Genomic DNA, 15961 nt, shown 5'->3' with positions numbered 1-15961 from the left:
TGCTGAAGCAATAAACGACTGCCATTTATTGTCCTCAAAACAAATCAAAACCTGCTTAAAACTCCTAAACATCAAGATACTGTACATTTTTGGTCTGGAAACTAGAGACCTGTCTTTGCAGGAAGCAGGTTTAAAAAAAAACAACATGTAAACAAACTAGTTGAAATTTTTGAAAATGAGATGTCAAGCAAGAGCAAGTCAATTCTAAATAAATGATTAATTGACCTGGATATTGAAGAGATTTAATGCCTCCACTAAACACTTAGCACAGAGCCAGCAGATTTGCCCTTGGAAAAGACATGGATTTTCTACACCTAGCAAGACTCACACTAGTTCTGTAAAATATTAACAGTTTGGTCAATATTAGCACATACATTTTTTTCTTTTTTTTTTTTTTTCCTTTAAACCCACGTGTTAAAACCAACAGCAGTAAAAGAGTACCAAAAGGCCTGTCCCAGTCCAAACCACCAGCAACTATGTTCTCAAAGTAGGGCCCCTTACGAAAGATCATATCCTTCTCTCTCCCCAGCTCAGCTTTCTCCCTCTAATTCCATGAAGACCACAAAGACCCCAAGGAGACACCCAGAGGAAACAGAGCAGGGTGAGCATTTAGTGCCCCAAGAAGGTAGCCACTTGAGTGAAACTGCAACTAAAAGAGATGAACAAGGAGTTGTAGATTGCTGCTGGTGGCAGCTTTGCAAAATTCCCTTAAAGAACGTGTAAGTCTTGGCCTAAACGCATCAATCTTCCAAACAGCACGGGCTCCCTTCAGTAGGTTCAAGGGCTCCCAATTTGCAGGAGCAGCTCAGAGAACTGCTGAGAGAGCCACAAGCATGTTTCTCAGTTTGGGCAAGGTTTCCCCTATTTAAAAAACCAACACATTTTTAGGGCTTCCAACCATAGCACCTGAAAAAGAAGATGGCCTCTTCACAGCTTTTATGTACAAGAATTGAGTGAGGGCCAGATCCACCAGTTCTGCCAAGTGAAGAACACCAGGCAGGTTTCCACACAGAAAGAACCTCTGCCATAAATAGAGGCCTGCACACCAAAGTCACAGGTTTCAGAGTCCCTTCGCTTTTCCAGATGAACCAACTCTATCTGCTACTGTTCCAGATCAACATTTAGAAAAACAGTAAGGAAACTTCTGAAGCAAGAGTTATGAAAAGGAATTTTAAAAAAGACAGCCAGGACACTCCTTACATGAAATTTTAGCAACAAAGGAAGGATTGAAGCTGGATACCACCAAATCCTTTTGACAAACACAGAGCAGCAAGCTTCCCCAAACATCTTCTCCTGACTCGCACCATCTTCTCCTCCAAGGTGGTGCTGCAACAGGAGCAAACTGCCCCTGCTTTCCTGACGCAACCCCAAAGCCCTGCCTGCAGGAAAAACAAACTCTCACTTGACAAGCTAACACACTGCGGTGTCCTGTTTGGATGACAGGGAACAGTTGGTCCCATTTTGTGCTCTGGAAGGGGAAGCAATGGGCACGGCGGGAGATAGACCCCAAGGCACGTTCCAACGGGACCCTCGCATCTGCGCTCGCATCTTCCGCACCTCCTGAACACCAAATACCAACCACCACCACAGTGCCCAAACGGTTGAGAAAAAACATTGCTTAGTATCACGTACTGGGAAGAATGAAATGCGACCACGGTGAACTCTACTGCGTGGTCGCATTATTAAAACTGCAATGCCAAAATGGCTTTGCTCTACACCTGCGTTTCTGGTCCCATGGCAAAACACGGCACCACGCCAAGTACGATGTCTTCGGCAAGAGCGTTTGGATGGCTCACAGCAAACCTTGTGGCTAGCTTACCGATCTACCATGAAGCCTGAAGCCCCCAGCCCTCTGCCCTTACAGCCCCGTACACCGCTTGCAAAGAGGGGAGTGAAATATTCCATATGTTTCCTTTGTCCGTGACATGCCTATTGAAAGTACAGCCACGCCGCTCTCCCCGCTGGGGCACTGGGTCAGGCTATTCATCTGTAACCATGCAGATGTCAAGAAGGTAATGGGAAAACTCCCAAACAAAAACACGTTTTCACAGAACAAGGTTATAAAATACACAACTGCATTTGCAGCATTATTAAGCTAAATTAAACAGGTTTAGGCCTTCCCTGCATACCTCTGAAATTGCACATCCATTTATGATTCATTGCTAATTGTGTACCATTTAAAAGTCCAAACACATTTGCTCAAAAATTTTAGGGCAAAGAAAGTCCTTGCAAGACCTAGCATTCCTCCAGGATTGGTTGGGGAGAAAAAAGGAGGAGGAACACCACTTTAAAAAAAAAAAAAAAGTCTTTATACTTTAGTAAGAAAATGCTCAACTGAAAGCTGCAAAGACGGCTGTTTACTCTCTGAGGGCCTGACTTCTCAGGGTGCTCTTAGGAGCGCTCTCAACAACTTGACTTGACTTCAGAGTTTTCTTCATCTTTTCCTCAGGATAAAGAATTAGCACTTGCTCTCTTGGAGAGAGAGAGAAAAAAAAAAAAAAAGTCTTTTTTTCTGCCCCAAAGACAGCATCTTCTGCTTAACTTCTATCCCTTCTTCCAGACCATGTTGATGGTTTGAGGCTCCTCCTGCATTTTTCATGCAAAGCTTACAGGAGTTAGTTACTGTATTTTTTAAAAAGTGATAGAGTTCTTACGCTTTGTAATAGTTTTGTTACCCCAAAGGAAAGAATTAACTTTAATATTTTCTTAACTTCAGATCAAAAAACACCAAAAAAAAATTCAGACTCAAAGATTACTTCAATTACATCTTCACTGTGCCAAAGTCTTGAGATCGAGTTGTCAAAAATCACCAAGCATTGTCTGAATTACCTACAGGTAAGAAAGTTATAAAACAAGATTTTTTAATTACCTGTGTATTTATCAATATTAGATTTGAACAACATCAACAAAACAACCTAACACTGATGCACACCGAGCATCAAATTTCAGCAACAGACCTTACATGTTTTAGACTTATCACGTTATACCAACAAACAACCGGCTACATTTAAAACTGCTATCACTTGAGAAACACGAGAAACTTTCTTCAGTAGTGAAAAAACATATTGCTCTTATCTTCCACATGCTCCTTACTTTACAGGTTTCCTTACTGAATTGTATTCGTCAAATAGAATGCAAAAAGCACACAGGAGAAGCCTAAGGAATTCATTTTTATTTCTGCCACGCTATGAAGATCATTCTTCCTTTGAGAAGACATCGATTAAACAAGATATATTGAATAATATGCTTTTTAATAGGTATAAAAAAATTAATGCCCAAAGCTTAGCCAACAAAGTTTTACTAACTCCAAAACACACTGTATGACTGAAACAGGCCACCTAAGAAAAATACGACTTCCCTACAACTCAGTAAGTATAAACAGCAAATATAAAAAACCACACCAGGAAAATGAGGCTGACAAAAACTCATTAAGGGGTATTCTTACTTCCCAAAACCAAACACATCCCTCGCAGGTGTCAGACCCCAGTCCACCAGGGAATATATATCGGTATCACCTGTTCAAAAATAGCTATCTACATTTTTTAAAACGTGTTATCACATTGACTGACATTATGCATAATGCCATCAGTTAGCTGTTATATATTCTAATTCAACAATAGCTTACAGACACCTACTTTAAACTGTTATTTTTGAGATCATTACAGTCCTCTCTGTTGTTTTGTAAAAGATGTATATCATTAATAATGTAAGTTGACTGGCTGTATGCAGAATGTGCTTTCAAATTCAGGGTAAAGCTCAAATACAGATTTCCCCTAAGCCTTCAGCGACAGTAATGTGTTTCTGGGAAGTGGAAAGTTCTGACCTTGTCACAATCCTCTAACAGTTAAATCATTCAGCAGTACAATAAAATGCATTCTGCTATTTCAACTATGTATTTTAAAATAAATGACATATGATTTGAAACTATTGGAAACTTTCAACTTCAGTGAAACTCACTGACAGCTGCAGTAACTCAGCACTTTAAAGAAAAAAAAAAAGCAAAAAGGTCAACTGCTTTGCCAGGTAGATCACATGCCGTTTCTGCATGATTTAATTACGCTTTCCAGGCGCTCATGCATCTAGTGCTAGATGTTTCCGATTTGGACATACCAGCTCTATTTGGAACACAAAATTGAATAAATCTGGGCCTGATTCAAAACCAAAGGCTTTCAAACATGTTTACAGCGAGGACAGCTATCTATAGAGTAACGCCAAGATGCTCCTCTCCCCTGAGCCGCTGTAACAGCCATCGCTGCATGCAATTCCACATCAACCGAACCGGTTGCCCATCTATCAGCAAAGGAAATACCAACGGCTACCTCCACGTTTCCAAATGCGTTGTGCAGGGCAAGCTGGCGGTGGGAAAGCATTAAGAACCAACATCACATGACCAGAAATCTCTTTTCAGACCAACGTTTGAGAACATCTTATCAGAAAACTGCAGCAGTACCTGAAAGGCAGGTATGAAAAACTGCAGAAGAGTACTTCCCTGTAGCAAAATCCTAGGTCACCGCTACAGCAGATGGTGAGTCTACCACCGTCTGGGGAGGATGGCCAGGGACCTCTAAACCATGAAATGCTGTTCATACCTCCGTTAGCAAAGCCCCTGTAACTTTTAAATCACTGTTGCGTCAATTTACAGGTTTCTTCAAATAGGGATGGTTTCTTCTCCTCTTCTCCTCTCTTATGCACCTTCTCCCACCTTTGTCTCCTATTTCTAGGATCACACAAATCTCTCTAATTCTTCCCCAAGCTATTTTTGACTTTCTGCTTCTTCCGTAAAGAACCCCAAAACCACAACTTGGCAGCACAGAGCTGCTGCCTGAAACACATTCATCCCTTAATAGAATAACTGCTGGCCATGAAGTCCCATGTGGCCGTGCTGAAGCTAACCAGCCCCATCCATTTCACTCCCTCGCTTGTTTGCAAAACAAGGAGCAGGCAAACCTGAGCTGTTGGCAAATCCTCCAGAACATAAACACAACATCAGCTCCTGCCCCATTCCCAAAAAGAGGACCATCTTTAGGAACAAGCTTTCAGGAAAAGCACAAGGGTGGCCAAGAGGAGGGAAGAGAGAGGAGGGTCTCTGACATCCAGAGGCGCTCCCGGAGCCCCGCAGCTCCCATGCTCTCTAAAATGACATATGGGTGCTCAGCCCTTCTGAAATCTAGGCCAGTAATTTTCTCTGGGTAAATAAGAGCTTGTGTTCTGCAAAAATTGCTGGCTTAGATGTAGAATACAAAACAAATAAAGATCCTTGCGGAGGAGGTTTCTTTGGGTTTTGTTTTGTTTTTCAGTCCTTATATTACAGCTTCCATATTTTCCATCTCAAGCAGATAGTTACTAGTAAATTCCTCTCAAGAACTGAAAAGGTAATTATTTACTAGCATAAACTTGCTTACACTAAAGTCCAACTTTTCTCCATGCTGCAGACTTATCTGAGTATTTATTCCCCAAAATCACACTTTACGAGCCTCTGCCAGTAAGCATCAAACAAGAAATGACATATTGCTGATACAAAAGGGCTCAACGTACAAAATAATTGCCAAATACCTGACAAATTACATGCTATGGCAGGGCACTGGGGTTTTTGGGGGGAGGAATAAAAGCAAAAGAGGAAAACACCAAATTTGCTGCCAATAGAGAACATAAAAAGGGTAAAAATATTTAACAAACTTTGATACAACAACTTCACTTTTCTGTGCACTACCTAAGAGTGTCTACTTTTTTTTTTTTTTTTTTTTTTTTTTACAAGACCAACGGACAAATCAGCCAGTTTAAAATGAATCATAAAGACTCCAATCCTTGGGCAAAATCTGCTGGAGAGACTGCCACTGGAGACCCTGGGCTCTGGTCCAGTCGCCAGGCACTGGATGCTGCACCAGCAAACTCAAGTCGCCTTCCTGCCCATGGGATTTCTCAGGCCTGTACAAATCTAACGCATTTCTGCCAACTAACAGGAATATTCATATTAAAATGACATGACCTTGTCTTTCCAAAAGACGTATGGAAAGCATGCTTTTAAAAAGACAGAATAAGCCTTTTATTACTTGCCATCACATCACCAGCATGTGGCATAGGCAAATGAAAAACTAAATGGTGTAACTGTAAAACCTTCAAACCTCTAATTAGATAAGGCCTTTCTATCTCAGGAGGACTGCAATTACGCTACATTTTCCAGACTCAAGGTCATGTCTGGACATCTTTACTTTTCACCGTAATAACTCTGCTAGACAGCATTCACAAAACCTCAGCCAGGTCCTTACTGTGCTTATCTGACCATAGTGGGATGCTAAATACCTGCGTGTTCGTACCGGACATATTAGAAGATGACATTTCACATCTACCTAGTGCGTTTCATCGCCACTCTACAAAAAATAAAAGCGCCAGATGAAAAGACAAAAAAACGTGCAAGCTCTGCTGAATCCAAAGAGAACCGTATCATTTTGCCATTTACACATAAACGGAGCAGGACATCTGACTCAAACTCAAGCGTGAGACAGTATAGGTATTTCCAGACAAACCTGCATGCTGAAAAGAAGACAGTCAACTCTCCGCAATTGCTGAAGCAACCTGTGGTATGAAACAAGTAAAAAAAGGATCTCTCTCAACTACCACATCTTGATCTTACAAAGCTAGTGCGTTACACAGCACACAAAGACAGTCAGTATTAGGTTAAATGCGCAATAAAAAACAAAACATCAAGATGATCATTTCATCCTGAAGTTCTATCCTCTAGGGCAGCCAGGACTCACAAGCCCTCCCTTCACAACTCAAAGAAAGTAAAATTAAAGCAAAGGACTCTGCCGTTCCCTGAAAATACAAACAAGAAGCACCAGAAGGAAAATTATCTGTACTGTTTTCATATTTCAAGTGCCCAAAATATAACTGCAGGCACTGAGAAGGGACTACATTCTTCGTGGTTGTCAGGCAAGCCCCTGAAACAGCCAGGCCCATGTAAGATGGCTCCAAAGTCATTATCTAGAATTATCTGCTTTTTGTCTCCTGCACAAGACTCACACACAAGTATTAAACCCCCGAAACTGGAACTTGACTTCTCAAACTGACAACCACAAGAAACGCAAGTACAAGTATGCCCAAACCAAAACCTTCTTCCACTAACATGGATGTTTTCTAGCACATGGCACGTGAAATATCATAGCAAAGATCAGGAGTGTACTGCATTGATTCAAAAAACCCAAACAAACAACATTTTCACATTCTTGCATAGGCATCTCAACTTGCTAGACGACAGTTATTTTGCAACAAAGCAAAATCACAACCTTCATAAACAGAAAAACAGGCAGCTGGTAATTAAGAGTTACATAAACACCTACCTAAATTATACAGAACAAATGGCCGCCTACAGTAAAAGTATCAAGTAATTATCCCTGGTCATGTCCTCCTGACTCCCTCTGCGCTCCTTCCCATCCGTCCCATCCCCTCCCCTCCCGCCCCTCAGAGAGCCTGGATCTAGCGCTGCCACCTCTCTCTTTTCCAACCACTTGTATATCTCCCCAAAATCTCTTCACCAAGATGACTGCGGTTGGGACGACGTACTCACCTTTCTTTATTCAAATTCCATCTCTCAAAGCACAGTGATGACTCAAAAGTAATGAGCAGATACTCTGTCTTTCCAAGCTGCTCGGTCTGATGCAACCGCCCTCACGTGACCACGCTGTACTTCGGTAACCGTACAACCCCCCCGGTGTGACCCCTGTCCTTCCCTCCCTGCACCCCAGCGCTACGGTTATAATACATTTAGCCAGGTATGAATGCAGCGGAGTGTCTACGCAATGCATGTTCCACAGAAAAAAAAAAAATAATCTGCTGTGTTTGGAGGAGCTTTCTAACCACCACAGCAAGCAAGGAAGGAGCAGCAGATCAGTCAAGAGCTGAAGAAAGAGGAATAAGGAAAGAGAAGGGGAATCTGAAAGGATATGCTTTTGAGGCTCTACAGAAATCGCTGCCTGACCATTCGTGACAGCCCAAGAAACACGGCTGTAGTTTAAAAATACACCTTGGAAGTTTAGTTAAATTATTAAAATTAATGCAAAGAAGTTAAGACTGCAGGAAAACAGAAGTCATGAAAATTAAATATCAACCCGCTTCCATGGTTCTCAACTGCCTTGAAACTCATTCACTGCCAACTTGGGTGGTGAGCAACTTTTCCTCGGTTGCTCTCTCCTGGCCAAAGCCAAAACGTGGGCACAACTTTGCTTTAGTATTGCAGAACATCACTTGTAACGCTCTTTCAGCTACCTCTACGCTACGGACTCTCTGCTGCTATAGCTATAATAAAAAACAAAAAAAAAAAAAAAAAAAAAAAAAAAGCCCTCTAGCAATGCTAAGGGGATTTCCTGGCATCGTTATGCTGCCTGACACGAAGCATAGAAAACCTTTCTCCTCTTCACGTAGCTAAGATGCTTTGCCATGACACAAACATGTCAGCTACGGGGTGTGATTTTATTTTCTTTTTTTTTCCTCCACACAAGCCAACTCAGCTTCTCTGGCAAAACTATACATTGCCCAGCCCAAGCAGGTCAGAAACGAGTCTTCTATTGCCTATGAAACTCTTTTCTACATACCCTAAACTTCCAGCGGCCTTGCTACAACAAGAGACTATTCAAGCTCAGAAGTGCCAAGAAGTCACCCATTTTTTTCCTTCAGTAAATAAGGAAACAGGAGCTAAACACAAACAGGGACCAAGAGTATCCTTCGCTGCTGCAGAACGAGGGAGCTAAAAGTTTCTGCTTGAGTTTAAAGAAACAAAACCAACAGCGACACAAAGTCATCCCAAAACACGCTGAAGTGCGTGCAGATCTCCTCTCGCTTTTGCCCTAAGTGTTAAGTCAGCTTCTGGAAATTTACCTGCACAGTAAGGAAGAACTTACAAACTGAAACTCTTTGGCAACCTTATCTCTAATGGGTGTTGGCTATGACGACTCGTACCCATTAGACAATGAATGCCATGTTGCAGACACGCAGGGATGTACCGAGCCCATTTTACAAGACAGCCAGACAACGTGGTAGCCATAAAACCTCGCGCTTAAGTGCAGCTTTTACCAGACAGGCTTCAAGTACTATGAGATTGGGTAACATCCCTGTTTTATCTGTGGAGGAAAGAGAAGACAGTTTACCAGCGAGTCCCAGGCTTCACAACGGCAGCTCCTGGCTCCCTACCCGAAACACTCACAAAACACCGTTTCTGCCACAGAAAACCCATCGTGAAGTCGGCTCCCACTAACACCGTACCAGCACGAGAAGGAACAAAACATTTAAGCGCAGGTAACAACTGAAAACTGTAACTTTTGCCATTCATCAAGTACTACACAAGCAAAAGGCCCAGTAACCTTTCTCCACCCAGCTCGAACAATTGAAAGAAAAAAATAATCCAAACAGGTAGCAGAAATTGGAAACCTGCTCAGTGAACAAAACCTCCAGTAACTAAGAATCAGACTCTCTTTGCATATTAAGTAAGCGCAGGCAAAGAGGGGAAAAAAAGGTGACATTTTCGAAGGCACGCACCACTACTGTATTTTGACAACGCAGCAGTTCAGTTCCAATCTGAAACCACGCGCCGTAATTTGCTGTAGCGCGCTCTGTATTGTATGCTGTAAACGCAGCGAAGCTTTAGTAATAGCAGACCTGACCACTGGCCCATACAAGACCTCGCTCCAGCCTGTGAAATCTTTGCTGAGAAGTGGGGCAAGACTGACAGGTTTTATTGTGAAACTTAACAGGTTTGTGGATTAGCAGAACTACCATATTGAAAGCTGCAAATCCCTCTTCGGTCATGTCTCTACAGAACGGAGTGTTCATTCCTCAATTAAAATTTTATTATTAACGTTACCAAAACTCAGCGCAAGATCCACCAGTTTGCGCCTGCTTTGCGATATCACCACAGGATACCGGAGAAAGCGTTTTAAGAGTTTGTATTTTTCCTCCGTCCGCAAGCAAAACTCGACAAAGCTCCCGAGGCTTGTTTACGTTGGGGTTTTTTTTTCAGGGTTCAGCTGCGCGTCCCACACCGAGAGGTTCCGTAAAAGCCAAGGCATCCTAATTTAACCGGATTTACGCCTGCTGCGGACTGAACGTGCCTCGACTTTGGGAGAGCATCGGCTAGCCTGGGGACTGTTTTCTGGAGAGAACCGAGGAGAAAGGCGCCTTCAGTGCGAGGACATCGCGCAGAGGCACGCACATGTGCGGGCTGCGGTTGCCCCCCCCCGCCTCGGGACGGCACCAGGACTGAGCCGGACCCCACCAAACCCCCCCCCCGCCATCCTCCCCCCTCGTCCCCACAGCCCCCGAGCGGCTCCCCCCCCCCCCCCCCCGCCGACCCTCCCGGCCTTTTCAATCTCCCGAGGCCGATCCCTTCGGGCTTTTTCGGAGGGCTCTGCCGGAGCCCAGGGGCCCGGGCCCCCCCGGCGCGGCGCTCGGAGGAGCGGGGCGGCGGCCGGGGCCAGGTGCCGCCTCAGGCCCCCGCCGCCCTCACCTGCCCCGGCGGGGCCGGGCCCTGCGTGCGGTGCGGTGCGGCCCGGCCGGTCCCGCCGCTGCCCCACAGGCCGCCCCCCCCGCGGGCCGGGCCGGGCCGGGCCGACCGCCTCCCACCGGGCAACGGCGACGACAACAAATACATCAACAGGCGATTATTGGGGTTTTCCTGAAATAAGAGGGGGGGACAAAGCACCCGGCCCCACCGCCGCTACCTGCCTGCCCGCCCCGGCCCCGCTCCCGGCCCCCGCCCCGACTCACAGGGCGTGCGTGAAGGCGCTGAGTCCCGGGGGCACGGCGGCCAGCCCCCGCCCGGAGCAGTCCACGCCGCGGTCGCCGTCGCAGCTGCAGGAGGCCGGGCAGGGCGGGGGGGACGCTCCGCCGCTGGGCCCGGCCCAGCTCCCCAGGCCCCAGGCGACGAGGCCGAGCAGAGCGAGGCACCGCATCGCCGGCCACCGCCGACCGCCGGCCAGCCTCCCCCGGCCCGGCCCGGCTCGGCTCGGCTCGGCCTGCCGCTCTCCGCCGGCGCCCTCCGCGCCCCGAGCCCCCCCCACCGGCTGGCGGAAAAATAGATCGAAAAAAAAAAATAACAGCAACAACACTTCCCCCCCCCCCCCCCCCCCCCCAAAAAAAAAAAAAAAAAAAAAGAAGAAAAATAAAAAACCACCACACCAAAAATAAAAAGGCGCCTCCGGCCGGCGCGGCGCGGCCCTGGGGGCTGCCTCAGCGGCGCGCCCGGGAAGCCAGCCCTCCGCCGCCCGCCCGCCCCATCCAACGCCCGCAGCGCCCGTCGTCGTCGTCGCCGCCGCCGCTCATCTCAGCCCAGCAGGTACCGCGCGGGGGCGGCCATGGCCGGCTCGCCCGCCCCGCTGCCGGCGGGTGGCGGTCCCCGGGGAGCGCCCCGGCCCCTGCGGCTGCCTGCGGCGGGGCTGCCCTCGGCTGCCGGCCCTCGGTCGCTGCGAGCCGCGGCGGCGGCGGCGGCTGCTCTGCGCCCAGCGCCGAGGTGCATATGCTAATGAACGTCCGCCCCCGCGCCCCTATTGGCGCGGAGCGGGCGCGGGGCCGCTGAATATGCAAAGCGGAGCTCGGCCGCGGCCAACGGGGCGCGGGGGGCGGGGCTGCCCGCCGGCGGGGGGCGTCACCGCCCCGCGCTCCCGCCACGCCCCCTCCCGCCCGGGGACCCGGTTAGCGGGACGGGAGCGCGGGACCGGCGGGGTGCTCCGTCACCGTGGGGGTGCTGCTTTGCTCTTCCACCAATTTTTCTTTTTTTTTTTTTTTTTTCTTTTTTAAATGCTTTCGTTTGGACGCTCCTAACCCTCAGCCGCCGCCAGGAATGAGCCTGCTGCAAGTTCGGCTCAGCTCACCCACGCTCCACGCAATGGCCGTACCTTACTGGGGATGTCCCAGCAGCGCTGGGGTGACACCAGTTGGGACCTCTCGCCGTTGAGCTCCCTCTGGTCCGGACCTCGCAACGGGCTCCGAGCCCACAGACCTGGCTGAAGCGAGCGCTGCGAAGGCACCCGAGCCTGCCCCGGTGGGAAACACCATCTATTTTACGGGTCTCGTTTGGATGCTCCGAACCCCCTTGGGGAGCTGCCGGCCCGGCTCCGCTGCCCAAACACGCTGGATCACACCTGGGCAGGTGTCTGCACGGCCCAACCTAAACTGCACAGATATCCACAGAGCCCGCTGAAGAGCTGAAGCTTTCCTAAGCCCTTCTGCAGCTACAGAAGTAGGCAGGTATCCTTCCGTTCCTTTCCTGGATAGGCGATGGAGGAGCGCAGAGACAGGGAAGCGACTGACAAGCTGCCTCCGCCGTAGCAGCGAAATGGGACGAACGCCACCCGCCACCGAGCTCCGCCGACTTCCCCGAAGCTGGGAGCGGATTTGCAACGGGGACGGAACCCTCGGTCCAAAGCGGGAGCGACCACGCGAGGGTTTCACGTCAAGTTGCCGCAGGCGCGTCCGAAAAAATCCCAAATACGCGCACGGCGAGTCCAACGCGTCGGGGACGTGGCATCTCGCTGCCAGCAGACCGTCGGTGAAGAGGCGGCGTTCGCAGCAGCCCTGGCCCACGCTCCGATGCACACGCAGCGGGGTGAGGAGTCGAGGGTACCTTACACCTCACTCCTTACACAATTCCGTACCTTACACCTCACTCCTTTACACAATTCCGTACCTTACACCTCACTCCTTTACACAATTCCGTACCTTACACCTCACCGTACCGAGGGCTGCCCTCGCCGACACGGACATCGCCGAGGACGCTCTCCGCACCGGGCTGAGGTCTGGGCCAGTCGTGCCTTCCTCGTGCTGACTGAGGTGGGGGAAAAGAAGAAAAGCGTCGGCTTAAAAGCGGTCGTTTGGTGAAATTTAAAAATCAGGCATGTAAAACAGTGGAGACCTGAAGATTTTAAATCACCTGTGCTCAAGAAGGTAGAGTACGCACTGAGGACCCTAAAAATACAGATCTTCCAGCCACCACGCCTGCCTCCTACCTTTCTTCTCATCGTTTTTTCAACTGTTTATTCCCTTCTAAAAATGTTAACGCTATTTTACCTAATATATTATTCTCTTCCATATCGGGAATCCTGCTCCTGATGCACTGATTTTGTACGAACATCATCATTCATCACTGCAAAAATAAGGTTATTTTAATAACTCACTGCGTGCTTGTCCTATACCGTGTGAGCAGTACAAAATTCTCACCGAAGCTGAATTTACCGAGGTATGATAAAGCTTTGCCGTAAATACATAGACACATATGGTTATCTCTTGTCCTTCTCCCTGGTTGATCTTGGCAGGGGAAACGTGTCAAGTCAAACCCATCTTGTTCTAACAACTGTCGGGTCCAAAGACACTGCACGTTCATGTCACGGTCTCTGTGCCTGCGCTCAGGGGCAGCGATGGAGGAGTAGCAACCAGAATAGCAGGGGAAAAAAATTAAAAAGGAATTCTTTTCTAGACAACCCTCTACCAAAGAGACCCAAACCAATGCAGATAAGAAAAAGTGACCTTTTTTCCCCCAACTGGCAAAGAAAAATAGCAAAGTGCTTATACTCACTCTGCAAATAGTCTCACTTCACTAAGCAAAGATAATGGGAGCAGAAATGGCCCTCGGTGCCTGCCCGGCGTTCGGAAGACGAATAGTAGCACAGCGCATACGTTGTACTGCAGCAGTGGCGACCTGCAACACCCGCAAAACTTCTCTTCTGGAAAAAAAGGACAAAAGATTTCCAGTAAAAGCAGAATAACAAAGCACTTTTTTTCATCCTTTGAAACGCTGGAATAATTTAGCTTTTCCTCTCAATCCTTGCCTGGTTTCAGTCTTTCGAGTTCTTTTCCCAGCCTCGCTTCAGGCGTTCTTTCCTTAGTGGATCTATCTCAAGTCTCCATCTTCCAAACTCCTGTCCTAGGAGCAATCCACTTGTCCTTTCCAATCAGATGATACTGCTTTGCTGCTTCCAGTTAGCCCATAACTTGTTGTGGCAAATTAACTTCAATACTTCCCTTATTTTTTCAACCTCTGCCTCTCCCTTGCCAGCACTGTTAGAGCACTGCTCTCTGCTCTCCATCAACAGCCCACGCCTCTCTCTCTTTCTTCTTATGCAACCACCTGTTTGCAGGCATTTATTGGTTTTATTTTCCTTTATGAGGAAACCCCTAATGTTTATTGCAAAGCTGGTTTATTTGTATGAAGATCTACATGCTAAGGTATTTCAAGCTGAAAAAAGGTAATGGGTACTTTTTATTATACGACCTATTTAACTAAAAATTGTACCCATGGATTTTGAAATTGTCATAGTTTAAAAATCTAGTCTGAAACAATCCTCAATGCCACAAATTCCAAGGAGCATCCTCCAAAATACAGCATAAGGCAGGAATCAGCTTGTTTAATTAAAAAAAAAAACTGCGGAGGAGAGAAAAATCCCAACGTGTGCTTTAAACCAGGTGAAGGAGATGAGGAGCCAACAACCACGTCAATTCAAAAAAATAAATGAAAGATTCACTTCGGTTGAGCTGTGGGGAAACTACGCTCTGCTCTTCTTCAGGGAAACTGGAAAGCACCATAAACCGGTCTATTGCTGCATAAGATCTTCAGGATTTAGAGCCTGATATATAGGCAGGTGTTCGTGAAACTTTTGTCAGGCATTTGCTGAAAAGGCATTAGGAAAGCTTGAAAGACATAGGGAAAAATTACAAAAAGTCTGAACGTTAGATTTTTCTGCTATTGCCACGAAACCGTCTAGCAACACAACCACTTCTGGCAAAAGTCTGACAAAAATCCTGCATCAAAGACACGGATTCAGTTGGATTCAATGGGAGTTTGATGTGAAGGAGCATGCAGATTAAGACCCGAAGCACAGACACAAAAATAATACAATTGGAAGTTTGACTGGAGCAGCAGAACCGGTGGCTGGAGCTGTGCCATGGGAGGATGGCAAGTGAATGAGAACGTAAAGCTCATCGTCACGATAAAAACTTTGGTTTGCTTTAAGAAATGATTAGACTTTATAAAACAGGTAGCTCACCAGTATTGGACCAGCAACATCACCCCCAGATTTTTCTTCTCCAACGTTGCTGTTGCCAATTGATGCCACGAAAGCAGCGCTGATTTAAGAAGGAATTGTGCAAATGGTTAATGCTCCTATGGGTCTGAAGGGGGTGAGAGGTCCGGCAGAGAGAGGCAAGGACTGACACCGACCCTTGGGATAAACGATCCTGTCCGTGCCCTGACGCAGGCAAAACCAGCACCAGCTTTCTCACCGTCGGCACCGATGCTGACTGTCAAAGCTAACCTGAGAAGCCAACCAACGGGCTTTGCGTGGAAATTTCCATTTATACGCTGGGGTAAAGTGCTGTCGGTGCGTCGGTCCTGCATCGTGAGCTTCTCCGTCCCCGCTATCACCGCTGGTTTCGCGCAGCCCGAATTATCCTCGCTCAGAAAGGCGAATGTGGAGGGATGGGCTCGAAGGGCTCTTCCCCCCCCCTGAGGGCTGCCCAGGCCCGGTGCAGCGTGCATACGTAAACACACAAACAGTTTAGAACAGCTTTAAATTTTAATTTATCTCTGTCTGGTGATAAAAGTAAGGTTTACCCTCCAACAGGCTAGAGATGGATCTGAAGGATTTATCCAAAGCCTACTGTACCCAAGTGTCATCAGCAAAACCTGCTGATGATGCTGTTTGAGCCCCATGCTGCCAGGAAATTCAATTAACGCTTCCAGCTGCAAGGAAATTAACAGTATGCTGGAGAACATCGCATAGAGCTGCTGTGAGTAGAAAAAGAACAAAGTCTGGCATATCTGCACTGACAAAGGGGTTCTCTTAAAAATTAAAGTATCCTGCTTCCCAGAAAATAGGCTGAAATTTTACTCAGTTGAAGTAGAACTGAAAATCGCTTCAGGAAACAAGTGTCAAACGAAAGAGAGAGGCTAAACCAAGTTCAGAGTTTTGTTAAGAAAATG

The 15961-nt window shown here is 47.2% G+C and overlaps 1 protein-coding gene across 1 annotated transcript in view; it reads right to left on the bottom strand.

Moving 5' to 3' along the window:
• LGR4 (leucine rich repeat containing G protein-coupled receptor 4) overlaps positions 1–11058 on the bottom strand; it is an 85235-nt gene extending 74177 nt beyond the window's left edge. Inside the window, exon 1 of the mRNA XM_030039349.2 lies at positions 10756–11058. Coding sequence (XP_029895209.1) covers positions 10756–10940 — 185 coding nt within the window. The 5' untranslated portion in view covers positions 10941–11058. The remainder of the gene's footprint in view (positions 1–10755) is intronic.
• Between the last annotated feature and the right edge of the window lie 4903 nt (positions 11059–15961).

The sequence above is a fragment of the Aquila chrysaetos genome, chromosome 16 (assembly GCF_900496995.4).
Source record: "Aquila chrysaetos chrysaetos chromosome 16, bAquChr1.4, whole genome shotgun sequence".
In the NCBI taxonomy this organism is placed as follows: Eukaryota; Metazoa; Chordata; class Aves; order Accipitriformes; family Accipitridae; genus Aquila; species Aquila chrysaetos.
Note: the sequence above shows the minus strand (reverse complement) of the source record. Positions and strands in the feature narration are given on the sequence as shown.